Source organism: Pelmatolapia mariae, linkage group LG10_11, assembly GCF_036321145.2.
Source record: "Pelmatolapia mariae isolate MD_Pm_ZW linkage group LG10_11, Pm_UMD_F_2, whole genome shotgun sequence".
Lineage (NCBI taxonomy): Eukaryota > Metazoa > Chordata > Actinopteri > Cichliformes > Cichlidae > Pelmatolapia > Pelmatolapia mariae.
This window is the reverse complement of record NC_086236.1, coordinates 8,169,704-8,196,688: the sequence shown is the minus strand read 5'-3', so window position 1 is coordinate 8,196,688 and position 26,985 is coordinate 8,169,704. Positions and strand designations below refer to the sequence as shown.

Here is a 26,985-nt window from a genome sequence, read left to right as displayed (position 1 = left end):
AGATACATAATTTCCAGTGTGTCATTGCACTGCCTTGGGGCCTCATCCCAGCGGGACGTCCAAAACACTTCACAGGTGTCCTGGTCAAATGTCCGAACCACCTGGAGGAGTAGCAGCTCTATTCTGAGACCCTCTCAAATGACCGAGCTCCTCACCTTATCTCTGAGGCTGAGCCCAGACACCCTTCAGAGGAAAAACTTGCAAACCAAAGACGGAAAACATACGCCTTCAAAGTAAAAGTTGTGCCTTTTGAAATATGTTGGCAATACAACAAATTTCAAAAGGCACAACTTTTTGAGTTGTACCAACTTAAAAGTTGTGCCTTTTGAACCTTCAAAGTAAACTTTACTTTGAATGCCTCTGGTTCCGATTTGTGTTGCACTTTTCACCTGGCGAATAGTTTGCAGCCAGGTCAGCAGCTGCCGTGCAAATGGCAACAACTTGTGGCAACCAAAGCAATCTCAAGAAGTCTTAGGTACAGCACCGTGTACCTTTATGATCAGTTTCATGCTAGCAATGCAAGCGCCAGAAATCAGCAGGATTTTTTTAATTTTTTTTTTTATCGCTGGGCCTGCTAAGCATGCTAGCTTAGTAAACAATAGATTTCTCAGTTAGTGAACTTTCCCACACATCAAACTAGTCTAAAACTGTTGCTTTTAAAAAGGACTAAAGGAACAAACATGACAGATACAGTAGAGAGTCCTTGCTAAGGTCACACCTGACAAGCAGCTAGCAGCAGCTAAGCCACAGAGAACAAAACCTTTATAGTTATTAGGCTGTAAACATGTTTACTTCTGCTATAAAGATGACCAATTTCGAGTTAAAGGAAACTGAAGAAGTGTCAAAGAGCTGATTGGTGAGCAGTAAATAGTGTTCAACTAGCAAAGTCAATTTTAAATATAATGCACTAAATCAAACATTTGCTTTAAATGACTAAGAAGGTTCATCACATCACAAATTTGTTTAACTACATAAATCTACGTAAATGTGCTGGATGTTTTTTTTTTGTTCACCTATTTTTTTTTCCTGTTTAGCTTTTGAGGACATAAAGTCTATGGTGGAGATCTGTGAGCAAAAATAACTGGAATATAAATGTTCTCTCAGGTGCTTTTAATTTCCATTTCAGTTAGTATTTGTTGGCAGCACCTATTTCAAATGAATGAAAAGTCCAAGGCCTCCTTTCCCATCTAAAGGAATGGTAACACTTTTCATTTAATTTGCTTGTCCGAATTGGAGTGAAAACAAATACCAACGTGTTTGGTTGTGAACTGGCCTTCACTGTTAGAAGAGTACAAAGGAGAGCGAGCAAAGCAACTTAAAAGCTTGAGAGAACCCCTTCAAAAAGCACCTTCCTTTACCGCTCCGTGAGGAAGAATTACATCAGACTGTACCTCTCAGGATGTGCAGGATCTACAAATAGATAGCTTCAAAGAGATGAAAGCGTTACCTGTGTGATGAGTGAACTTAAATCATCAAAGTGGAATGGGTGGAGCATGCTGTGTCTTGAAAGGTAATTTGCATTTAAATATGTTTTAAGGCGTTTAATTCAGTAGTCTGTGAATATTTTCAGGCACCCGTTCTCATCACTGGAAAAACTCAATCACTGAAGAGTTCACTAATGATAATAATCTACAGCATGCTGAAAAATGCTTAGAAAGGCTTATAGCGCTTTCGCACAGGCTCGTTGTATTCATGGTGTTGAATATATGAAAATGTGCCGATTTAACAAATAAATTTTTCACTTTAATTTATACAGTAATTACAGATGCTTATGAATATGACATGTTCTTCCCTTTGTTCTTTTCTCTTTTTTTATGGCTCTAAAATGTAAGAAACCTCAATCAGTTTACCGTTTCTGAAAGGGAAACAAGGCAAAGTTCACTTTTGATTGCCAGTCACCTAGCAACAGTGATCTCACAACTTAAACCGACTGAATAGAAAGCCTATCGTGCTCTTGACCTCTCATGTTGAAAACACAACCTCACAAGTTTCACCTGAAAGCAGCATTTGTCATCTATGGACCAGGGTTCATGAAGTGATATTAGCGGAAAAAAAAGCTTGAATACACTGATTTATTGCTATTTAAAAGTGGGTTTCAATTTAGTAGGATATCTTGTGTTTTTCTTTACAGTGGCGCTGTTTTATTGCCGTTAACAGTAAGAATAGAGTTAATTTCCTTCTTAAAAAGAAAAAACACGCGGTTGCGCAAAGACATTGTAGATGAAAACCCTTCATGCTACTAAATAAAAAAATAAAACATTTTAAAAGGCTAAAGTGTGTAGAATGATGTCAATAATCTCATAGCCCGAGGAAAGAAACCGCTCTGAAATCTGGTGATGCAGCAGCACAACCTTCTGCATCCGCTTGCCAGATGGCAGGAGGGTGAACATGCTGTGGCCCGGATGGGTATTGTCTTTTAGTGTCCTTTGGGCTCTCTGCAGACGCCTCTCCTTGGTGTCGGTGATATTCTGTGCACTGATAATCACCTGCTGCAGAGCTTTACACCATGCACATCCCATCCCAGTTTGTAATGTTTCGAGTTAGGATGCTCAATAACTTCACACTGAAGTTTAGCCTTCTTTAGTGCAGAACAGCGCTGGGCTTGAAAGAAGCTCTCTGACCTTAGACTTTTAATGTTTTGGCTGGAACAAATCTTTGTTTTAATTGGATGAATGAGAGGAAAAATAGATTTTTTTCGCTTCTACAGCAGGCATCTTCACTTGATCACTCCCATTACCTGAACCATCTTTAAAGATTAAAGATCTCATGAGATTAGAGTGCTTTAACAAGGCATTGATCAGCATATCTCTAGCATACATAACATCAGCTAGTACATCTGTGTGCCCTGTGCATGTTAACTAAGGTGTCTCTTGCTCTTTAAACCAACACAAAAGGTGCTGTTAACTCTCTGAGCCCCAAGCACAACCCCTATGTTTTGGAAGCAAAAAGGACCAGTAGTTTTTGATGCATGTTAGTTACAAGGATTAGTCTTTTCTTTTTTTAAAGAATACATTTCAGATCTTTGTAAATGAGAAAGACTGGCTTCTCAATTGCTTAATCTCCTCTATTAGTAACAAATCACAGCAAAGTCAGATGTAACTGTCATGGTCCTGGGTTTTTTCACCCAGTGTTTTTGAGTTGTGGACTTGGTATTGTTCCTTAGCTTTCTTTTATGACTTCTACAGATTAGGTTTGTTTTTTTATGGTAATCTTGCATTCTGTGTATTGCATTCAGTGATTTTTCTTTTGTTTCATTACCCTGATTCAGTTTAGGCGTGTCACATTCCCCATTAACTACCAGTGCCTGTGTCATGCTGTACCATTGGTGCCATGACAACATGACACAGAAACTTGATCTTACAGCCTTACCTTTATCCCTTTAAATTTTTAAGGTTTCAGAATATGAAGCCATGTGTTTCTCATGTAAATGAGAGTTTTTGTTTAAGCGTATGCGTGAGTACTGTGACACAGTAGTGATGTGTGCAGTAGGAGTGACAGATGGGTTCAAGGTGGAGGTGGGATTACACCAAGGGTTGACTCTAAGAACCTTTCTGTCGGCAATGCTGATCAGCAGGCTGACAAATACGATCAGGCAAGAGCCTGCATGAACTATATGTTTGCAGGTGATATTGGGATCTGTAGTGAAAGTGGAGCTCCCGGAGAGGTGGAGAAAAGAGGAATGAAAAGTCAGCAGGAGCGAGACAAAAAACATCTGTGTGAATGAGAGAGAGGAAAGTGAAATGATGGGGATGCAGGAAGCTGGGGTATGAAGTTGGTTGAGTTTAAGTACTTCAGCTTAACCGTCCAAAGAACGAGGGTGCAGGTGAGAAGTAAAAAAGCGCAGACAGCATAAGATCAGTGAAACCATCGTATTGTTGCACATATATGAGTTAGGTCCTGTGACGAAGTCTGTTTTAAATCTTAATGATGATGGGTGTTAGAGTGAGCAAACCCTAGATAATCCTCCTTTTTGTTTGGAAAGATGACCAAAATTTACTAAAATAACTTCATGTTATTTGACCTGAAACTCATGACTAAACCAGTAAAGTCATCTGGAGCATAATTACTGAGGTCACCGAGCAAAACAAATTATAAAACCAGAGGTCTTTTTGCAACCACAGGAGTCGCCTCCTGCAGGCCACCCCGCTTTGGCTTCAGTTTTCAGACCCAGAGACTATGGCCATCTTTTATACAGTGTATGTAAAGAACAGAGTGAAAAAGAAGGTTTAGAAAATGGTAGTGAGAGCAGGCAAAGTACATGGGTAACAGTGCTGATGAAAAGGGAGGAGGTGGAACCAATGGCTGCTGTGTTAAAGATAATAGATTTGCACTGAGAGTGCCAAAGACTGACAGGATTAGGAATGAGTACATCAGAGGGAAAGCTCAGAGATGGACAATATGCCCCAAACCTAGCTTCAGGTGAAACATTACCTTAAAAGGGACAGCAAACCTCCCTAGACATTTGATCTCTGAGTAGTATAATTCATTTTGATGTTATTAGGTTACTAAGTTGATACTTTGTTAACTCAGTAGACATTCTTTTGTAACTTAATAAATAGGATGTTACAAGTTCACAGAAAGCTTTATTTATTGTAGAACATAGCTGGTGTACTGCTAAGTTAAAATGGGAGAAGTGTATCATTTATCAAACCTTTTTAACAAGACTGTTTTAGGGATTTATAATCAAGGGCAAGTATATGTGTTGTTCTTATTAGGATTTCGCCTACTTCAGTATCAGTTTAAATGTATTAGTAAGACATACACGCAGCAAGGGGCAAAGTAACTGCACTGGGCATGTGCAGAGAAAAAAACGCCAGGTGTACTGGGAAAAGGATGGTGAGGCTAAAGCTCCCTCGCAAGAGGAAAGAAAAGAAATAAAAGGGAAGCAAAGAAGAAGGTTATGGATGTGGTGAAAGAATCATATGTGACAGAAGAAGATGGAGTGGAAAGGAAGAGATAGAAACAGATGATCTCATGTGGTGACCCCCTACAGGAACAAGTCTACAGAAGAAGACTTGGACATCATTTAACACAGTTTAACTGGAACATTTATCACCAGCTCATTTGCAAAGTGCTTTTAATTATGGGCCATCTCACACAGCATACAAAGTCCTTGGTCTCTGCAAAATCCTATGTTGTAAATATGTGCTGTAAAATTGTACCAATCCACGGAAATGTGTTTCCTGGCCAGAGAACGAGCAGTCAAATGTCCCGCAAGCCAAAGAGTTTGACATTTCCCTCTAAAGCTGGCAGACCAAACCGGGGCTAAAGCACCACTGAGTACTTAATTGGGATTCAACAGGTGAACAGAGGACGCTCTAGCGTAGAGGTGATGACAACAAGCATAATTTTTATGTTACAGCACTTTGTTTGGTAGTAAATACAGTTTGCCGCTGCGAGAGTTTCACACTCTTTAGTGCAGGCCTGCCCAAGCATTGTTTATTAGGTTAATAGCTCAGCAGCCACCCATCTGTAACTGATTTATCACAACATGATTATTTCTATGGCTTTTGCAGTCTTTCAGATAGCTTTTTAAACAGGAATGTATTACGCTGTACATTACAGCTGAGCTGACAAGGGCAGTTTGGGACGCTCTTCAAAAAGGCTCCAATGCAAAACGAGTCCGAGTTGGTCAATAACAATAATGGTTCAGAATAGCTGGTTCAGCTGAAGATTCAGTTTGTGGACACTTTCTGAATTGAAATGCCAGCAACACTTTAACTGGATGTGAGTAGTTACAATATATCAACACTCTTTCCTCCAGGTTTGTTGTTGTATTTCTGTTGAACCAGCTCCAGCTTTTTATTTGGGAGACAGACACCCTCTCTACTTTTAAAATCAGGCTCAAAACTTTCCTTTTTGATAAAGCATGTAGTTAGGGCTGGATCAGGTGACCCCGAACCCTGCCTTAGTTACGCTGCAGGAGCTTCCCATGATGCACTGAGTGTTTGTTCTTCACTCACTCTTGTCTACACACCACTCTGCATTTAATCATTAGTTATTATTCATCTATGGCTCTCTTTCACAGTGTGTCTTTTGTCCTGGCTTCTTCACCTCACTCCCAACTGCTCACAAAAGATGGCCGCCCCTCCCTGAGCCTGGTTCTGTCGGAGGTTTCTTCCTGTTAAAATGGAGTTTCTCCTTCCCACTGTCGCCAAGTCCTTGGTCATTTGATTGTTGTAGTTTTATATTGTGGGGTCTTTATCTTAGACAGTTGTGATTTGGTGCTGTATAAATAAAATTGAGCTGAATTATTTCTGTCCTCCAGCCATTTAAAAAAATATTTTAAGCCAAAGTTGCAATGTGCATCATTATGAATGGTAATGATGAGAAATGCTTTTGTCATGAATCCATTCAAAAAGTAGAGGAAAATGATGTTTGCAGTATTCATACAGCATAATCCGTGTGCCATAGTTAATTCTCATTTCATTAAATTTTATGAGACTGTGTTATTTATGAGCAGATGCAGCCACAGTCCCAAAACTGCCTAAACAGCAGCAGCTGTGGCCTGCAGTAACCAAATCCAAAAGAGGAGGTGAAGTGGTTCTCGTGACCGTTTGGATGGTTTACGCGCAGGACGGTCTGATCCAACAAACCTCTCGACGAATATGACCAAGATGTGGATTCATTTGGTCAATAAAGACACATCATTCACAAGTGTTCGGTGGCGTGTTCTTCTGTGAATGATCTGGTGTGCGCTTTAACCTGAAACTCGCAGGCTGACATGTTGCTAAGTGGCTCTCGTGTGTCAGTATGAAATATATCCAGTTTATTCGGGCTCAGGTGCACTCAGGTTTATATATGCAGCTTCGCCAGTGTGACGCTGGGAGCTGCTGAAAAGTATTAAATTAATCTTTCTGAGTAAAAAAAGAAAAAAGTTTGTGATTACTGATAACGATAATGACAACTGCTCACTGCAGACATGAATTGTAACCAGTGAAGTGGCAAGACAATCAAATATATTATGACTTGAAACATTAATCTGTGACTGTGTTGCAGCAAGTTTCTCCAGTTTTTGATTACATTTCTCAAAGTGACACATCCACTGTTTTTGCCTACTGAGGAGATGATGAACAGCAGGTTATCTGGAGCTCAGCGTGATGGTTGCCTCTCTGCAGATATCCTGATTGGTGCGTGTTTTTCTGCACACAGAGGGAGATGACTTCACAGCCTGCTAGACAACTCTTGGTGTATTTAAAACAGCAACTTCCCTCTAAAGTAGAGTGAATTCCCCTCAAATCGACTCAGTCTCTTTATTCATACATGCGACATATTTAACAGCTGATGTATTCGGTCCAAGCAGGCACTGGTTGTATTTGTCAAAACATATAAAAAATAATAATAATAAAAGAGTGATGTTGGTGTCAGACAGTGGGGAGTCTGTTGAGAAAACGGGCTATGGCCTACTATGACAGCAGACCCAATGAAAGAGGTTACACACAACAAAGCCCAACGTCAACACTGACCAAGAAGCACCTGGCATATCAGTGCTTTAAAATCAGTAATACAAAGGGAACAATTCTGAGAGGTGTGGACACAATGAGCTGACCCTGGCAGTGTTAAAGACCTAGACGATGCTCATACACCTGCAATGTCTGATACATCCCTCCAGCTGAGGATGAAAACTGCTGTGGCCATGGCTTCTGTGTAAACTGTCCCTTTGTTGCACTGTCCACTGTGATATACTGAACTACTTTGTTGCTCTCTCCTACAGTTACTGAGACATTTTTAATTCTGCTTTATCGTCTTTGATGAATTTTTCTATAGATCGCTACTCCACAACTGTATTGCATTTAAGCTATTTGTCGTGACACACAATAAGACTGACCTATGAATCATTCAAGCATAAAAAAAAGGACGTAACTCAAGGGATGAACCGGCATTGTGTCCACACATAACAGACAGCTTAGCAAAGAACCAGCTTTGATTTTAGTCTCTTCAGGCATTTTGTTACTAGCAGCCTGTTACAAAACACAATGTCTTCCCATTTCTTTAGTTGAAAGTGCAACAATGCCAATAATCACACTTTGACAGGCATAAAAATAGTGTTTTGCACCCACAAGGTGATTCCCAGAGAGCTATTAATCGAAAACCTGGAATATCTCGGCATGTTTGGTAGGGTGTCGTAAAGTATTTCAGAAAACTGGACAAGTTGAGTACGAAACAAGAAGCAACAGACCAAAAAATTAAAACTTCATCTACAAAACTTGAACAGTATCTGAAAGTCACGTCCTTAAGAAACAGGAGAAAATCCAGCAAAGACTCGACACGAGATCTCAGAGATGTATCTGGTCCTTCCATTGATCCATCTACTGTTCGCATCCACCATTCTACTACTCATTGAAACGGTAGATGTCGAGAAGCCATTCATAAGTAATGGAAACACGGAAAAAGGGTGAGATATGCCAAATTACACAAGAACTGGACTGAAGCTCAGTGACTCATCACTGCAAGCAATAAAATATGGTGCTATTTGTGTTTATATTACACAAATAAATTATTAATATTATATATAAACGTGAATATCATGTTATATAACGTGCAGTAATATAACCATAAAGATGTATGATAAACATAATGAAAACTAAATGAAAAATGGCAGTGTGCTCTGTTAAGGTGTATGTCATGAAAGCAAAACAGCTGAATTTGAACAAAATCACAACTAAAGAAGAGACACATAACTCCGAGTCTCCATTAGTGGCTTATTTAAAATTAGATATCTTGATAAAAAAGTGACCCACTGGATATAATATAATATAATATAATATAATTTAATATAATATAATATAATATAATATAATATAATATAATATAATATAATATAAAAGCTTTTATGAAGGGTTATGCTATAACCATTTTACTGCTTTTTCCTATAATAATCCTGTACTTTCACATTGAAGGTAATAGTGTGTCCAATAATAAATCCATGTGTTACACTAAAATACACTAACGTCCAGTGGTGCTACCATAAAATCTCTGTATATTCCCATAGTGCCTGCAGTCATGAGTAATATATCAGTCACGGCTGAGGCTGCTCTCACTTGTACATTAGAGCACTGCTGACATCTTGTGGTTAGACAGGCGTCAGGGTTTTTTTTTTGTTTGTTTGTTTGTTTGTTTTTGTCACAATAAAAAGCAATTTGTCACCACTGACATTAACATCAAACTGCATAATGTTGTATACTTTTTTCATTTTCCATTTCAAGTTTAATTTGAAGGCAAAATACTCATCTGGAAGGAGAAAACATGGCTTACATCCAGTAAGCTATTGTTAACTCATTTTCATTTTGCTGTTGAAACTGGGATTTGACTTTATCACATATTTATGTTATTCCTTAATGTTTTTGAATATGTGCTGTAGGAATTCCCTACCTTTGGAACAAATAAAAGTTGCTATATTTTATCTACTGTCACAGTCAGACAAGAGAGGTGTGAAGCTGGGAAAGTTATTTTAAAGACAGTGCAGCCTGAGTTATTTCTAGTATCCCAGCAAGCCAAATGTAATTATTTGATATTGGAATATAATTTTGCTTTTCAATTGCATTAAAATACGCATCTGTCTGGGTTTAATTTTAATTCCTTTAGTTAACGTGTCGTCTCCAATTATGTTGTGCATGTCACAGTTTAACAGTTTCTCAGTGCTGTATCTGTGTAAGGGTTTTGTCTTAAAGCAAACTAGTGTAATCATGGAAAGACTACTAAAAGTCATTTTTTAAAGTTCAGTGCAGATGCTGGAGGATGCCGAATTGCAGCAATGGCTCCCACATTTATGTAATCCTTCCATTTAATACAAGGGAAGTGAAAAACACTGAATGACTTTCAGTACCTAAAGTTTGTAAATGAATTTTGCTACTATTGTTTCTGTACAAGTTATAATGGAGCGCATTCGGGGCGTTTTGTCGTTCAGGTAAAACTTCCTTTAAGGTGTTTCATCTTCTGTCCTGATGATCCAGCTGTTGCAGGACATTTAGCACAGATTCAGTAACGCCATGATCAGATCCTTAGACTGGCCAATAGGAAAACACAACAACCCTGCCGTGATGAGAAACTCGTCGCTCATTGGTGAATCTTCGTGTGACGTTTTGGGGAAACTAGCTGTTAATTGGTCGTCTGCCCGACTTTAGCTGAGTGAGCCTCCCTCCATCGTTGTTCCGGGATACCTGCAACCAAGAAAAGGTACAGTGCTATTTACATGGCTGTAACTTTATAATAATAGTGTGACACTCCAGGTTACTTATATTTAAATCCGATGAAGCCTTTTTGGAGTCCCTTTAGTGAAGCAAAATTTTGAAAAAAAAAAAAAACGGGGTTTCTACGAGTAGTTATTGTCATGTTTTTGCGTTCATGTATGTGCTTTGCAAAACTTTTCAGTGTACATCCATCAATTCAGCCTTTATTTTTCATGTTTCAAATACCCATTTTTAATTTTCTTAGAGGAAAGTGAGCGATGTGGAGCTGTGACGAAATACTTTACGCGTTTCGGTTGAAACGGAAACGGTGATGTTAAAGACGGACAATGCAAATGCTTATTCGGCCACCCGTGGTTTTTGTGATTTTTACAAACTCCGGGCTCTTTCACTTACCGTTATGTGTATGTGACAGTTAGGCTACGTTATCTGAACTAACCGGTTCAGGAAAAGCGATCAAGGAAAGGCGGCCGATGGCACACTTGGTGTCGTGGTAAATGCCACCGTCAGGTGTTTCTTTTGGTGGAATTCCAACTATGATGCAGAGTCTGATTTACATGCCTGATGGGCACCTGCCGTTAAGTCTATGGGAGAAATGCAAACTGCAAAGAAGGTGGTAGAAGTACCACTTTCAGGAAGGGGGAAAAACATATTAAAGCCTTATTTATGAATTTAAGCGTTTTTCAATAAATGTGATTTTATACATGTACTTTAAAATAAAATAAAAATCCACGAAAATAAAGTTTAAATTGGATAATGACTCAAAGGAAGTGCCAGGAGGCCTTCCAAGATGACTGCATCTTGGCTACATCTGTCTGATATTTATTGGAAAACTAGTTATGAAATTCCCGAGCTGCCAGACTAACTAGCGCTCTAACATTTCCAAGAAAGCATGTAACCCAACTACAAGGAAGGCAACAGTAACTCAACAGTCTGTGACTTGCCTACATTGCCAGTTAAGACTAAATCTAGAGGAGTAGCAGGTTTGGTGTTAAATTTGAATATGTTCAGTTGGCAGCCAAGGGTGGCCTATCAGCATTAAGCAGGAGGTGTTGATGGAAAACCACCAACTCACTACCTGGCAGCAACAGCGCGCCACTGCATGAATCACCATATGTTACTGAACCAGGAGTGGCATACAGTCTGTGACTTTTCCATCTCTGCATCACTCTAAGATGGCAACGGCTGTAAAATTTAGAAGCTATGAAAATGAACAGAAATAAGGTGAGCAGTGGAGGGGGAGGTTCGGGCACTCGGCTAGGAACTTTCTGTGCACCCTCCATTGGATATTTTATGGGCAACTGGGAAGAAGGATGTGTGGAGCATGCTCAATATGACCTGACACCAGATAAGCAAAAGATAATGGATGGAGAGAAAATTAAAGGTGAATAAGGGACACTAAACCTCTGAACACTGACAAAAATCTAGATTCAAATACTTAATTTTTTAATTTAATATAAAGACTGAAACCTTACAGGCCTTTGTACAATTAATTTCAAATCTGGTATCAGAATGAAAACTGCAAATAAATCAAAATCAGCACTTTCAAATCAATCTGCAGTGTCAGGATTTTGACTCCTGTAAGAGATTAGAGGACCCAAATCTGCTCTCACTATGAAGAAGCAGTGCACCTAGTGACCCGTCTGTTTAAAAACTATTAAAAGGAAATGCTCTGATATAAATATTGACTTTCTTTTGTTGTATTTTTACAGATTTAGCCATGGATCTTGTGCTGAATGTCGCTGACTACTACTTCTTCACGCCGTACGTGTACCCAGCGTCGTGGCCTGAAGACGGAGCCCTGCGGCAGATTATCAGCCTGCTGGTAGTGACGAACCTCGGAGCTGCAGTCCTGTACCTGGGCCTGGGAGCCATCAGCTACTACTTCATCTTCGACCACAATCTGATGAAACACCCACACTTCTTGGAGGTATAAAGCCCATATCTTGTTTTTATGACGGATGCAGTAATAAACTGAGTGTTGGCAGAGCTAAAGCCTGCAATCAATTGACCTTTGTATCTGCAAAAGGGTGTACAGATTTATAGGAACACTTGCAAATTACTGTCGTGTGCACACTATGGCTTCAAAACCAAGAATTAATAGTGTTTTTATTGTGAAACTAACTGTATTTTATAGTTGTTTATGTTACTGGTTTCACCTCCTGTCGTGTTGTTAATGCTTTTCTTGCCTAACGGACATGTAGTGTCTACATGTAGTGCTTTAATTGGGCCATTTAACTGGGGTGAGGGTCTCTTCATGAAAGCCTTTGTGTGTCTTTTAAGGCTGGGTGAGATTCATTTTTGTTTTTTTTAGCCCCCGAACCACTTTGTTTGAAATGTGCTCGGATAATTTTGTCCATCAAAGTTAATAACAGGAATTCGCCACATTGGTTTCATTATTTTCTTCATATTTATTTATTTTATTACATATTAAAAAATGTTACTTATTGTTATTATTTATTTACCCCCTCATTTGTAGAATCAGGTATGGCGAGAAATCAAATATGCAATGACCTCTCTGCCCTGGATCAGCATTCCCACTGTGGCCTTGTTTTTCGCTGAAGTCAGAGGATACAGCAAACTCTACGATAATGTCGCAGATTCGCCCCTCGGTAAGCTGAAGAAGCAGCAGAAAATGTTTCAAATTTTCCAAAACACGCCAAGTTTTTGTCGGTGACATGATCTCCCTGTTTTCAGGTTGGTCCGGCCTTTTCCTGAGTATGATTTCATTCCTGTTCTTTACTGACATGTGCATCTACTGGATTCACCGCTTCTTACACCATAAGCTTATTTACAAGGTGAGGACACTTGTGTTTTTTCATACTGGCGATATACAATTGCTGAATAGTGGAAATGTCTTTATCGTGCGTTAAACTTTATTGACCTCACTGCTCTCTTGTCCCCAACAGCTGTTTCACAAACCACACCACATATGGAAGATCCCCACTCCCTTTGCCAGTCACGCTTTTCATCCAGTGGACGGCTTCCTGCAAGGAATGCCCTACCACATCTACCCGTTCCTCTTCCCCCTCCACAAGGTGCTCTACTTGGCTCTTTACGTTTTCGTTAACATCTGGACCATCTCCATCCACGACGGCGACTATCGTGTCCCCGGAGCCCTGACGAGCGTCATCAATGGCTCAGCTCACCACACTGACCACCACCTCTTCTTCGACTACAACTACGGTCAATATTTCACTCTGTGGGACCGCCTGGGAGGCTCCTACAGGCACCCATCAGCTCTGATGGGGAAAGGTCCCCATGATCTGATCAGAAAACTTCAAGCAGAGGGAAAGTTGGGAAATGACGAAGCGAAGCCTAACGGGCAAGTGAATGGACGGGCTCAGAGGGGAGTTACCTGTAAGGAGGAGTAACAGTACATGGGTTATGAATAATTTCAGAAAGTGATCTCTATTTTTGTAAAGACAATTTGCTAAAGCCCAGTGTATTGGAGAGTAATTGGAGTTCATGTATGTGCCAAATAAGCCTTTGTAAGAATTGAGTTCTTGTGGAGCAATGAGTGAATGTGAAACGGCTGCCCCTGGTAGGACTGCACACACATACCAATCACAAACTACCGACTAACATCTGGAGATGGGGTGTTGTTTTGTAGTGTAACTGATTTTTGCAAACCGCTGAACTGCGCAGCAAAGAGACTTGAGGATCATCAGAAAGCTGGAGCTACTGGAGCTGCTTCAGTCACAAACCAGATCTGAGGCTGGTTTCACAGGGCTCTACTATAACCAGAAGTTTTTATTTGACAGGTTATAAATCAGAGTAACCCAAAAGTTGAAACACTGGCTAATCAGCCATGCCTACTTTGCACTTCCAGTTTTTTATTTTTTTTTAAGAGCCATAAGAAATGTAACAGAAGAGCAGCAGAAGCCTCATTAACTTTAATTTTTCAGAAGTCGTGTCTTCTGTTGCAATTTAATTAAAATATTGAGAAGATGGCAATTATAACTAACAGTTAGAAATTATGTTGCCAACAGAAACATTTAAAAAATCTTAGAAAATGTGTTTTATAGATATATACTGGGCAGTTTCTTCTCAGCAGGGAATAAAGTTTGTGGGATAAATATGGGTGCCACATGTGGTTCATTTATTCTTAAGCCCTCACGTGGATCTTAAACAACCTACATTTATAAATCCATCCCCCTCAAAGCACTGATGTGGTGTGATGCATACAACTCTATATTCTTGGTTCTTTCTTTTCGAGCTCTGCAGGATTTTTTTCATGTACACTGATTCTGGTTATAAAGACAAGAGAATAGTTGAACGTGATCATTTAATACATGTTTTGCATTTTAATACTATAGTTGTAGCATGCAACATAGAACTGCAATAAATGTATGCACCGAAAGATCACACAGCTCATGTCACTCTTTGCTGAGATTACATTAGCATCATTGTCAGTGTGTTGATGGATATAGAGTAGAAATGCTTTGTGGATTTTTTTGAAATATTAATACAACAATAAATTTAAAATATATTTTGGGCAAATATTTTTCAGTGTCTTTTTATTTTATTTTAAGAGCTTGTGTTTTATGGAAGCTTGTTTCCACTTCCAAAAACAACTTCTTTTTTTGCTTGGGATTAATATCTCAAAATTTCAACTAAATAACTCAACTGACTCATGGGTGTCAAATGTTTTCCTTATTGGTGGACTCCTCAGACTTCCGTAGTTGTTGGACTTGCAGTTGTAGTTTAAAACAATGGTTTCATCAAACACTTTGACCTAAAGGCAAGCTGACTACCTAAGACGCAGTCTTCAGTGCCCTTGAAGTTTGACCTGCTGAGCTTTTGGGTCATTCGTCCATCTTCAGGTAGTCGAGGCAGCGTTACTGACGAGAGCTATGAAAAATGCTAGTTAGTGGTTGTATAGCTAGGACTGTTGTGCAGTGAAAACAAAAGTGAATTTCAGTATATTATAATTTATTTTTAATATATCTACTTGTTTTCTAGTGAGGTGCTAATATTTTAATATTTCTTACAAACTACACTTTGTCTAGAATTCCACTGGAAAAATAACTCGTATATAAAACCAACTTCCTGCTTTGCAAACGTTCATAAGTGGTGATGTAAAACTCTACAACCTTGGTGCTGTTGCAGTTCATTTTACAATGTGTAGTGTTAATGATGTGAAGGGGCACATTTAAACCAAGAGCTTTGTGCATAAATCTAAACAAGTAGTTTTTGGTGCTTAAACTTAACCAGCAAGTAAAAGAAAAACTTACAAAAGACGAGTGAGAACAAAGTGCACAAAGCTCCCAAAAACCACATTCTCGTATGTACGCTTTAAAACCGTAATGTTTGTTCTTCTAATACTGTGGCAGCTAGTATTTTTAAAACACAGACGACACAGGGGAGCAGCATCTGACAGTGTTTTACACGTTTAAGATGACAACGCAGGTTTTATATGCTCATAATAAAAAAACAGAAGAACCACTGAAGCAGCTTTTTTATCAGAGCAAGTATGATGGGAAAGCCTGTTCTACACATGCTCGTTAGATGTCCAACTCCCTTGTTTTGGTGACAGGCAGGCTTTGCTCTCCTGTCAGTAATGTCAGTCATCTCAGCAAAAAAAAATGGGCATCCAAAGGAAGGATCGCATGGCTGCCCCAGCTGCCATTCCTGCTAACATTCCCAGTGCTAGATGCTCCACCACGCCATCAAACGGGTCCCTTTGAACAACCACCTGGTGGGTTCCTAAAATATAGACAGAAAGAAGACACTTATACCATTCGTGTTAACATGACGGTTGCTTTGAATGTCTAGAAAAATAAGGGCAGATCAGGGTTGTAAAAAGGGACAATGTCAGAACAGTCCACACCTTGAAGATCATTGTGGTGTGGTGGATTGTGCACCGATGATGAACTGAACTCATTTATTGACAAAGGCCTTTTTCCTGGTCCCGAATTTAAGTGTCAGCTCGTGTCAAATCCGAGTTGTGCTTATTAAAATGAACTTAAACTAACTGGCATACAGCGTGCCAGTATAGCAGTATCGATGGGCTTCTGTGCAAAAACTAACCACAGTGCATGCGCATGTCTACCACTTCCACTTGAAATTTAAACGCAAGATCGATGCATAAACAAAAACATAAAGTCAAAACAGCATAAGCATCATTTCTGGATGAAAATACCTAAACATTCCCTGAGGTTATAAGAGAATGATCAGACTTCTGTTAGGAAGGCAACAGTGACTCAAATATCCACTGATTACATTCCAAGTATGCAGAAGAGCATCTTTGAGTGTAGATGGGCTGCAGCAGCAGAAGATCACGCTGGCCCAGCTAGACCCAGGAAAATGCCAATACAATTTACACAGGCTCAACAAAACTCTACAACCATGGGATAACACACCATGTCACAAACTGGTTTCTTAAACATGACCAACTTCATCGTGCTGAAATTGTCTCCACAGTCAGCAGATCTCAATCCAGCGGATCACCTTTAGGATGTGGCAGAGCAAGAGATTTTTACATTGTGAACGTGAAGCTGATGAATCTGAAGCAACTTTGTGATGCTATCTTGTCAATGTGGACCAAAATGTCTGAGGAATGTTTCTAGTACTTAGTTGAATCCATGCCTATGAAGAACTAAAGCATTGCCAAAGCCAAAAGGGCCTTTTAACCCAATGCTAGCAAAGCAAACATAAGTGAAGTGAATGTATAAAACACATGGCATAATACTTTCAAAGTAAAATCCTATAGGCTTTTACTTTTAAAAGACAATCATTAAAACCCAATTAAGTGAAGTATTTAAAGGACTCAGACGTACACAGCCCCACTAATCTGCCTCTCGGCTCATTTACAGAGGTGTGTGGACTTGTGTCCAGCTAAATGTGGACACAAACATAAAACACTTACAACATCATAAAGAAAAATTATTATTAGCATACCAATTACTGTTATTAGTCTAAGCACTGCTCACTGTCACGTTTAAAAAAAAGGTTGCTTTGTTCTACTTAATTTATTACTGATTCAAAGCACCGCCCAGCAGGAGCATCCAGTGCCCTAAATCTAGCTCCAGAATTCAATTAGCTCACAAACTGAGCAGATGTGTGGAGGCAAACGGTGCAGCAAGAAAGAGTACTCAGAGTAACGCATGTCACATCTGGGAAACCATACAAAAAATATGCATTATCACACAAGATGAGGTTATACAGAGGTAAGTGCAGTGAATGGTTCTGGGTTTTCTGACTGTTTCCTCACAGGCTACATACCAGCTACATCATAAGTGCTCAGTTCTTGTGGTGTGCCATGTTTTATAAAACATACTGCAGCAACCAAAGCAGTTATGGATTATTTAGATTACTGTTGAATTGTCTGTTTCTTTGGAAGAAGAAGACAGCTGCCATATTTCAATTCCCTGTTGTTTACAGGATTCAGAAAAGAGCCCTCATAAGCTGGCCTGTTTTTGCTCGATAGGATATGGTCTAGGATAATAAATGCAAATGAATGCTGTTGTTTTGATCCAGTATATAGACCACAGCATTAGATTTATTTAGTGTAGAGCTAAATGCTTCTTTAAAATGCTCCACTTGGCATACACCTGGTTAATTTAATTTATTTACTTAATTTTATTGTCCTAAAATTACAATATTAAAGGGAACTATTATAATTTTCCATACTTTAAAAAAATGGCTACATATTATAATATATGTACTATGTACTATATTAAGTCAATAAGTCTAGTTTTCTGTGTTAAGATATGATGTTTTACCTGGTCCTGCTCCAGGTGTTATGTAGACAGTGTGGTGGCTGTTGAGGGGGACAGCCTGGTAGGAGTCATCATATGGGTCATACGTGAACACCTACAGTGAAAAAAGCAAAGCACTACTTTTAGCTCTGTGGTGGAAACACTATCTGAGAGCTTGCTGATCGTGTTTGAGCTTTTTGCAGAAAGCATGAAGGACTCACCGGGTTTCTTCTGGTCTGCAGCAGAGTCAGTTTCCACGCTCTGAAAAATAAACAAGCAGGACTGAGAAACTGAGGGACAGTTGTGAAGTAAAGCAGAGAATAATGAGGTGAAGCGTGAGTACCTACATTGATTCGTCTTCACTGTTTGCGCACAGGTTGAGTGTTGAGCCGTCCACGAGGTGAACCACGATGAGATTCTCCCTGGGATTGCTCTCTGGTGGAGTCACACCTGGAGTAAAATTAAAGGAGTAAATTACCCATATTTGTTAAAGGTAAACTAAAGGTGAGAATGAATGAGCTAAAGCTTCTTTCCTATTTTTATAGCAAACTGCGACCAGGCCTATTGTAAGAATACATGTTTTTGCCATGGACATGGTAATCTATTATCATGAGATATTTTCTTCTAAACTTCTGTACAGTCTTTAAAATACTGCACATTTAAGACAAACATGACCTGATTGACTAGGAAAAACACAGACATGGAGTCAGCATGTCTTGTAGATTTCAAACGACATGCAGATAATATAAAGACTGTATCCAGTCTTTGTTTATCTTGGGTCTGTGTTTGTGTCCTTCCTGGCAGATAGAACAGTTCATTTTACCTGAGATTTACTGCTTAAAGCACATATGATAAAACACTAAATGGATCCAGGCAATCAAGATTTGAGACTTGCAACATAAGAAAATGTAATTTTTCAGAAGCTGATCACGCTGTAGCTGTCAGCCAGCGACCAGGACAGCGAGCCGGGCGAGCTCATCTACCGCATCGCCTGGGACACCTCGAGCATGCTGCCAGTCCAGGTAGACCAGACCTATATGTCAGTGTTTTTAGAAAGGACGCAAAAGTAAAGATGAAAGCCAAACTAAACTAAACCAAACTTTTCCCGCCGCTTTGTGAGTAGTTGGCATCCAACATGCAAACTGCAGATAACTATGGCAATCTGATTGCAACCAAAGCAATCACAATTATGTTTTTGGTGCAGCAGACCCTGATTTCACCTGGCAACCACCACAAACCAGTGGCTTTACCCCCAAAGTTGCCAGGGGTGTGCAGCGCTGTGGTCCATTGATCACCTCTCCGGTTTGAGCCTGTCCAAAGACATGCTTGTCAATTGGTGATTCTAAAGTGCCTGTTGGTGTGATGGAAGTATTTAAAAAGTGACGACAGGGTGTGGGGACAGGAGCTGAGCTGAGGAAGCATTCATGCATCAAATACCAAGAGAGTCAGGAGAACACCGGGGAGGACGACAACAAAACTAAAACAGGGAGCTAAGAACTTCACTACTGTATGTTTTCAATGTTTTTGTCACTTTTTACGGAATCAAACTCAAAGTAAGCTTTAAACCCTGCATGGTCGTACTCTCTCCTGCACTCCATATTATCCTTTGTTGATCTACACACGTCTGTTGCTGCCACGGACGTCGCACGCTCGTACGTCATTGTCATTAGACACTCTCACGAAGAAAATGATGAGGATTAGTAACGCAGTAATGTAGCCTGCTTACAGGAAAGTAACAGTAATCTACCTTTTTTGCAATAGTAATCCCTTACTTTACTCATTACTTGAAAAAAGAAATCAGACTATGCGGTGTTGCCCATCTCCGGTCCACATACAGAAAGTATCATAGACAGATTTAAGGTATCGTGCCACATTTGACCTCTGACCTCTTGTTCATGGTTAGTAAATTAAGAGTCAAAGTGAAAGACAAATCTGAAACTTTGTTACTTACTACCGTTGTTTGGAATAGATAGGAATATAGGGAAATATATATTTTTATTTAAAGACAGGACTCACATGTTTTCATTTCTAGTCTTTAAAACCTGTCTCTATCCATCTAGTACTAATTCTTTCTGGAATACAAGTATGTATATTATGCACACACACAAACACACATGCAGCTATTACCTATTTCTTGTTTTTATACCTAAGATGAATTATTGTTGAATGAAGACATTTTTCAAACACATGTAAAATGTGGCCAATTGTGTTTATTGGGTAAAGGAAAAGGCAGAAGGGGGAAAAGGGGGGGTAGAAAGAATGAAAGAGAGAGAGGAGAGAAAACCCCAACAATCCCCTCTGAGCAAGCACCAGGCGACAGTGGATAGGAAAAAACTCCTTTTAAAGTGAAAGATACCTAAAGGAGAAACCTATGGCAGAACCAGGCTCAGGAGGGGGCAGTCAACTGCCGGGACTGGTCGGGGAGTGAGGGTGAAAAAAGAAAAAGGAGGGAGGGGAAGGGGGGAATAGAGGTGGAGGAAGACAAGGTTACATGAGGTGAGAAGCAGCAGTGTCCCTCCTCCAGAACCAGTGGAAGCATTTTTTCTTCTTTTTCAGACACTGTTCCACGAGCACTTTTTTCTCAATGATGAGGGTTTTCAGCTCATCCATTGTTTCTGTGTTTTCTTTCTCAAGTTTGTTGCATCTTTTCACCATGTCTTCTAATTGTTCTTGTTTTTCTTTAAGCTTGTCTTTCAGTTCTTTAACTGTTGCCTCCTCTATTCGCTTTGCCTTGTGCACATCTGTGTGCATGTCTTCCAGCTGCTGGTTTCTCTTCTGGATTTCTTGAAGTCTACACTGCAGGTCTTTATGTGTTTTCTGTTGTTCTTGCTTTTGCGCCTGGATTTCAGTGTTTTTGTACTTCAAGGTCTTAGAAAGTTCCTCAAGTTCGGTATTTTTTCTCAGCATCTCATTGATGCTACTCTGCATCTCTGAGCATTGTTTTTCCAGTTTTTTCTTTTCTCCTTCCAGTACAGTTGTTTTGTACTTCGTTTCGTTATACAATTCTTGGAGTGCTTGATTTTTCCTCTGGAGATTAAGTTTTTCTTCTTCCTGTTGTATTTTCTGTTGGTCTTTTTCTTGAAGCACCTCTTTATTTCCGTGCACTTTTTTATCAAGCCTGATTTGGAGCAATCTGTGTTTTTCCTCCATCTCATCAAGCTTGGAGTCCATTTCCTTCTGTTTCATTTCCATTTGCTTCTTGTCTTGAAGCAACTGTTGATTTTTGTGCAGAGTTTTGTCATGCTTCACCTGCAGAGCTTTGTATTTTTCCTCCATGGCTTGGAGTTTGCTCTGCATGTCTCTCTGCTCTACGGGCTCTTGTTTCTTGTCTTGGTGGATCTCTTTATTTTTCTCCAGAGCTTCATTGAGTATTACTTGCAAGCCTTCATTTTGTCTCTCGATGTTCCTCAGCTTGCAATCCATTTCTTCCTGTTGTATTTTCTGTTGGTCTTTCTCGTGAAGCAACTCTTTATTTTTGAGCAGTGTTTCCTCAAGAGTTATTTGGAGCATTTTGCATTTTTCCTCCAAGACTTCAAACTTGCGGTCCGTTTCTTTCTCGAGCATTCCTTGTTGCTCTCTCTCTTGAATGAACTCTTTATTTCCGTGCACTTTTTTATCCAGCCTGATTTGGAGCAATCTGTGTTTTTCCTCCATCTCATCAAGCTTGGAGTCCATTTCCTTCTGTTTCATTTCCATTTGCTTCTTGTCTTGAAGCAACTGTTGATTTTTGTGCAGAGTTTTGTCATGCTTCACCTGCAGAGCTTTGTATTTTTCCTCCATGGCTTGGAGTTTGCTCTGCAGGACTCTCTGCTCTACGGGCTCTTGTTTCTTGTCTTGGTGGATCTCTTTATTTTTCTCCAGAGCTTCATCGAGTAGTACTTGCAAGCCTTCATTTTGTCTCTCGATGTTCCTCAGCTTGCAATCCATTTCTTCCTGTTGTATTTTCTGTTGGTCTTTCTCGTGAAGCAACTCTTTATTTTTGAGCAGTGTTTCCTCAAGAGTTATTTGGAGCATTTTGCATTTTTCCTCCAAGACTTCAAACTTGCGGTCCGTTTCTTTCTCGAGCATTCCTTGTTGCGCTCTCTCTTGAATGAACTCTTTATTTCCGTGCACTTTTTTATCCAGCTTGATTTGAAGCAATCTGTGTTTTTCCTCCATCTCGTCAAGCTTGGAGTCCATTTCCTTCTGTTTCATTTCCATTTGCTTCTTGTCTTGAAGCAACTGTTGACTTTTGTGCAGAGTTTTATCATGTTTCACCTGCAGAGCTTTGTATTTTTCCTCCATGGCTTGGAGTTTGCTCTGCAGGTCTCTCTGCTCTACGGGCTCTTGTTTCTTGTCTTGGAGGATCTCCTTATTTCTCTCCAGAGCTTCATCAAGCATTACTTGCAAGCCTTCATTTTGTTTCTCGATGTTCCTCAGCTTGCAATCCATTTCTTCCTTTTGTATTTTCTGTTGGTCTATCTCGTGAAGAAACTCTTTATTTCTCTCCAGAGCTTCATCAAGCATTACTTGAAAGCCTTCATTCTGTTTCTTGATGTGCCTCAGCTTGCAATCCATTTCTTCCTTTTGTGTTTTCTGTTGGTCTTTCTCGTGAAGGAACTCTTTATTTCTCTCCAGAGCTTCATCAAGCATTACTTGCAAGCCTTCATTTTGTTTCTCGATGTTCCTCAGCTTGCAATCCATTTCTTCCTGATGTATTTTCTGTTTGTCTTTCTCGTGAAGCATCTCTTTATTTTTGAGCAGTGTTTCCTCAAGAGTTATTTGCAGCATTTTCAGTTTTTCCTCCAAGACTTCAAGGTTGGAGTCTGTTTCTTTCTCGAGCATTTCTTGTTGCTCTCTCTCTTGAATGAACTCTTTGTTTCTGTGCACTGTTTTCTCAAGCTTGATTTGGAGCAATCTGTGTTTTTCCTCCATCTCGTCAAGCTTGGAGTCCATTTCTTTCTGTTTCATTTCCATTTGCTTTTTGTCTTGAAGCAACTGTTGACTTTTGTGCAGAGTTTTATCATGTTTCACCTGCAGCGCTTTGTATTTTTCCTCCATGGCTTGGAGTTTGCTCTGCATGTCTCTCTGCTGTGTGGACTGTTGCTTCTCTTCTTGGTGGATTTCTTTCAGTTTTTCCAGAGCTTCGTCAAGCTTCTCTTGGAGCTCCTGATTCTTCTTGACCATGTTTTCCTGTTTTATGCTGTCTTTTTTCTCCTTTTGGAGCAAATCTTTATTTTTTTCCAGAGCTCCATCAAGCTTTTCTTGAAGCTCCTCATTCTTCTTGAGCATTTTATCCCCTTTAATGCTCTCTTTTTTCTCCTTTTGGAGCAGATCTTTAATTTTTTCCAGAGCTCCATCAAGCTTTTCTTGGAGCTCCTGATTCTTCTTGAGCATTTTATCCCCTTTAATGCTCTCTTTTTTCTCATTTTGGAGCAGATCTTTAATTTTTTCCAGAGCTTCATCAAGCTTTTCTTGGAGCTCGTGATTCTTCTTATCTTGGAGAGCCCATTGTTTCTCCTCAATAATACCTTCCCTTTCCTGAAGCTGGTAGGATAATTTTTCTAATTCAGCGCTCTTTCTCTCATTTTCTTCTGTCAGGATCTTAATCTTTTCTCTGTTCATGAGATTTTCATTCTCCATTTCTTCCAATCGCTTTTCCTCTAATTCTACCTGTTCATCCCAAGGAAGAGAGCTGATATAAGGGTCTAGGGACTCATACCATGGAATAGAGCTGGGGTCAGCTTCTTGTCTTTCTTGCTCTTTCTGAGACATGTTGGAGTCTGTATACCGTGAGTACGAAAAGGATCCAAATGTTTCGAAATGCTTTACTGGTGAACGTTTGAATGCTGCTAACATAAGTGCTGCAAATAACGGACTAAAAGTTGTACATCCTCACCCCTATTTAAGGATTCAAGAATCAAAGCTTCAAAGGATCAAAGCTTTAGAAGCCTGTGACATCAGAATTCCATATGCCAATGAGGTTGTCACATGACATTTTTGAATGAGGTCATGTTTTTGTATGAATTTTTTAAATAACATCAGCATTCTGTAAGCCAATGAGGTTCTTACATGACTTTTGAATGAGGATAATTCTTTTGTGTTAAAAAAAAAGTGTAAAAAGTGTTATTGCAATAACATAAAAAGTGAGTAAAGAAAGTAAATAAAAGTACAGTTTTATTTATATAGCACCTTTCAAGACAAATTCATTGTGTCTGAGTTGTATTGGTAACTCGTTGAAGTGTTACTTGGTATCATAACTAGACAGTTTGCGCATACAGTGAGTGAAAGCATTGGGTGGACTGAACCATTTTTGGTTTGTTTGTTTTTCTGTTTGACTCCTTGTTTTATTCAATATTGCAGTTTATATGATAGTATTAGAGACCCAGATAGCAAGGAAACATTGAAACAATGTTTAGTCAATATCAGGCGATGTCATTGAATCAACGTTGAGATCTGATGTTGACCTAACGTCACTCTTGCACCCTTTTTTAATATTGAAACAACGTCAGGTTTTCATATTGAATCAATGTTGAAACCTGACATTGATTCGACGTTATACTTTCTAATACTGTTGACATTGAAACAATGTCAGATTCTGATATTGAAACACTGTTTCACATATGGAAATATGTGATGTCTTGATGAATCGAGCAGATATTAGAAGTTTACACAGCACCATTCTCGCATGAAAATATCTTAAAAGTCTATTTTGTGACCCAGAAAGAGTAATATTTCAAACTCCGCCACTCTGTGTTCCTCCGCCACCGCCTCGTTTGAGTTTTGGACGAAATGGATTCTGGGATATTGCATTTCGTCATTTCGAGCTGATTGGAGACCAGAACAGCCAATCAGATATTTTTGCATCCAAGTCTGTGATTGGCTGGTTTTGTGGCACAAATATAACGGTGTATAGAGAGAGTTGAGCGTGCACGGGCAGAAATGTTGAGAGCGCAAGCAACACATTGCGAGCGAGCGCAAATGCAAAAACTGAGCGAGAGGGGCTGCTATTGTGTGTGTGTATGGATAATAGCAAACACTGAAATACATTTTTTGCACGCAGCAATGAATTTTGTTCACTCAAATTCAGCTTTTCTTCGCTCAAAATAAATTTCTCCTCAAAATGCAACACTTGCACCTGCAAACTTTTTTTTACGTGCGCTCAAATTTTTTTTACGTGCGCTCAGAATAGTGGCACAAAAATAACGCCATAATCCCAAAGAGAAGTAAAGCAAGTGTGTAAGTTCATCTCTGAATGTTTGTAAAGCGTTCCCACGTTAAGCTTAAAGCACTTCTGTGTGTCAGCGTTCACACTTAAATAGTGATGGAACATGTTCGCTTCTGGGTATAATTGTATCACAGATCCGTGCTGTACCTCCACATTCCTGACCGGAGTGCACATCTATGCATGCTAGTTTGAGACTGACACGATGCTCCAGCTCTCGCCTGTTGTCTGACTTGTAAAAGCAAAGACTCCCATCGATCCAAAGGTCACACCAGTTGAGCTTCCAGCGTTTTAGGACAGAAGCTGGAGAGGAGACACATGCCACATTGTAAAATTAGTGCATGGTAAGGTGCTGGGATAACTTTAAACTTCAGTTTAACATCCTTCTGTTGCAGGCCTCACATCTCAGGTGATTTAGTAGTTGCTTTTGAATATAGTCCCACCCCCACCCCTCCCACCAAGCAGATGTATCTCCATTGAGTGTCCTTGATAAGCCACTTAAAGGTACGGCCAAGAACAAATAATGAGATTATAAGTTACAAAGGGTAGAGTTTCATAATGCGTGAAGTTTTCTAGAAAATCCTCAGTGTCGAGTTTGCAATCTGGTCACCAACACAAATACACAACACAACATACATGAAAAACAGCCCACATGTATTAGCTATGATTAGAATAAAGCTAATAAATCAGCTATGCTGATAAATGTGCTGATGTTAAATGATCCTAGTAGAATTTAAAGCTTTAAATCTCTGGGATGTTGTTATGAACCAATGCAGTATTGGTCATTTGTAGACACAAAGCATCTAACCGAGCAGTTAGCAGTTTGAAGCAGCCAGCTGTATTCAGTGAGCTGCTTTAAAATTCAAAGGATAGCCTTCCCAGAGATATCCAGCACACTGCCTGTCCCATGACAAAAGTGTAATCTGCAAAAATGCAAAAGGTTTCAAATACATTTCACTGTGCTAAGTGTTATCACTTTATTCAATGCAGTTTAACATTTACCCAAAAAGGTGAGGTAAAATGTACATGTAACATGCTACATGTCACATGTATAGTCTAGATGTTGATGCTCATACTTAGTCAAACTCCTTAAAAACAGAAAAGTGAAAAAAGTAAAAGAAAATGCAATGGCCCTTATCACTACACTTAACAAATACAGATGAAATGGGTGAATATTATTTTAATTATAAGACAAGTCTTGTCCTGTAGGTCCTGTCTCTTAAAGCACCCAAAAAAATGAAGCCTAAATGGTTTTATATGTTAATTGAACCGAATAATTGAACCTTTAAGTTACTAGCACTAATTTTATTATAGAATTCCCTGAATCTGTGAAGAAGAAAAAAAACTTACTCTGTCTCCACAACCAGCTTGATTTCAGGAGCGCCATAATCCTCAGATGTTGTCCTTGTTATTAGTTTGCTTTGATAATAATCCAGGAGCAAAAGGCTTGCTTATGTCTAAGAGACTGTATGATCCCACTCTGTTGTTGGAGGCCTTTGCCTGGGTTTATATTGCCTCTGTCCTGCAGATATTGAGGTATTGGTAGATTAATCTGGCTCTCACCAGGACTGACACTGATTCAGAGGATCATTCTGGATTAGGAGACCACGCCCTCTCTCACCCCCCACCCCCATCACTCTTTCTGAACTGATTTCTCTATCAGACACTTGCACTGTGGGCCACACAATGTTTAAGTTGTTGAACACTCTTATTACATAAACTAAACTCCTGTAGGCCTCATTCCACAGATTCATCTGCACATGCATGACATGCTTTTACAATTTAATCCCTGTCCTGAAATAACATCCAGAGGATTAGCCTAATATTACCCAGGTCAGTTCTGTGAGTCTTCTCAGAATGTCTGCAGGTGATGCATAATGACATCATTTCC

General features: G+C 39.5%; 3 protein-coding genes across 3 annotated transcripts; 1 reads left to right on the top strand and 2 right to left on the bottom strand.

The window, feature by feature from the left end:
• Positions 1-10,133: 10,133 nt before the first annotated feature.
• sc5d (sterol-C5-desaturase) lies at positions 10,134-15,739 on the top strand. Its single transcript, XM_063485217.1, has 5 exons — positions 10,134-10,176; positions 11,900-12,117; positions 12,667-12,799; positions 12,885-12,985; positions 13,097-15,739. The coding sequence occupies exons 2-5, from the start codon at positions 11,908-11,910 to the stop codon at positions 13,559-13,561; spliced, it is 909 nt and encodes a 302-aa protein (XP_063341287.1). The 5' UTR covers positions 10,134-10,176; positions 11,900-11,907; the 3' UTR covers positions 13,562-15,739.
• plekhb1 (pleckstrin homology domain containing B1) lies at positions 15,565-26,655 on the bottom strand. The gene is made up of 6 exons (XM_063485218.1): positions 26,445-26,655; positions 25,245-25,397; positions 18,238-18,340; positions 18,112-18,151; positions 17,915-18,005; positions 15,565-15,896 (listed from the first exon to the last, which is right to left on the bottom strand). Exons 1-6 carry the CDS (start codon positions 26,479-26,481, stop codon positions 15,763-15,765), a joined length of 558 nt encoding a protein of 185 aa, XP_063341288.1. The 5' UTR covers positions 26,482-26,655; the 3' UTR covers positions 15,565-15,762.
• Positions 18,352-23,846, bottom strand: LOC134635729 (trichohyalin-like). The gene has a single exon (XM_063485216.1). It carries the CDS (start codon positions 23,726-23,728, stop codon positions 20,378-20,380), a length of 3,351 nt encoding a protein of 1,116 aa, XP_063341286.1. The 5' UTR covers positions 23,729-23,846; the 3' UTR covers positions 18,352-20,377.
• Positions 26,656-26,985: the final 330 nt, after the last annotated feature.

Bases quoted from the DNA above. Each gene is read 5' to 3' on its own strand.
- sc5d (XM_063485217.1), top strand. From the start codon at position 11,908: ATGGATCTTGTGCTGAATGTCGCTGACTACTACTTCTTCACGCCGTAC. The intron at 12,118-12,666 runs GTATAAAGCCCA...CCTCATTTGTAG, and splicing joins AACACCCACACTTCTTGGAG to AATCAGGTATGGCGAGAAAT. The intron at 12,800-12,884 runs GTAAGCTGAAGA...CCCTGTTTTCAG, and splicing joins TGTCGCAGATTCGCCCCTCG to GTTGGTCCGGCCTTTTCCTG.
- LOC134635729 (XM_063485216.1), bottom strand. From the start codon at position 23,728: ATGTTAGCAGCATTCAAACGTTCACCAGTAAAGCATTTCGAAACATTT.
- plekhb1 (XM_063485218.1), bottom strand. From the start codon at position 26,481: ATGGCGCTCCTGAAATCAAGCTGGTTGTGGAGACAGA. The intron at 25,398-26,444 runs GTAAGTTTTTTT...TCTCCTCTCCAG, and splicing joins AAGCTGGTTGTGGAGACAGA to CTTCTGTCCTAAAACGCTGG. The intron at 18,006-18,111 runs GTGAGTCCTTCA...TTTTCACTGTAG, and splicing joins TGCAGACCAGAAGAAACCCG to GTGTTCACGTATGACCCATA.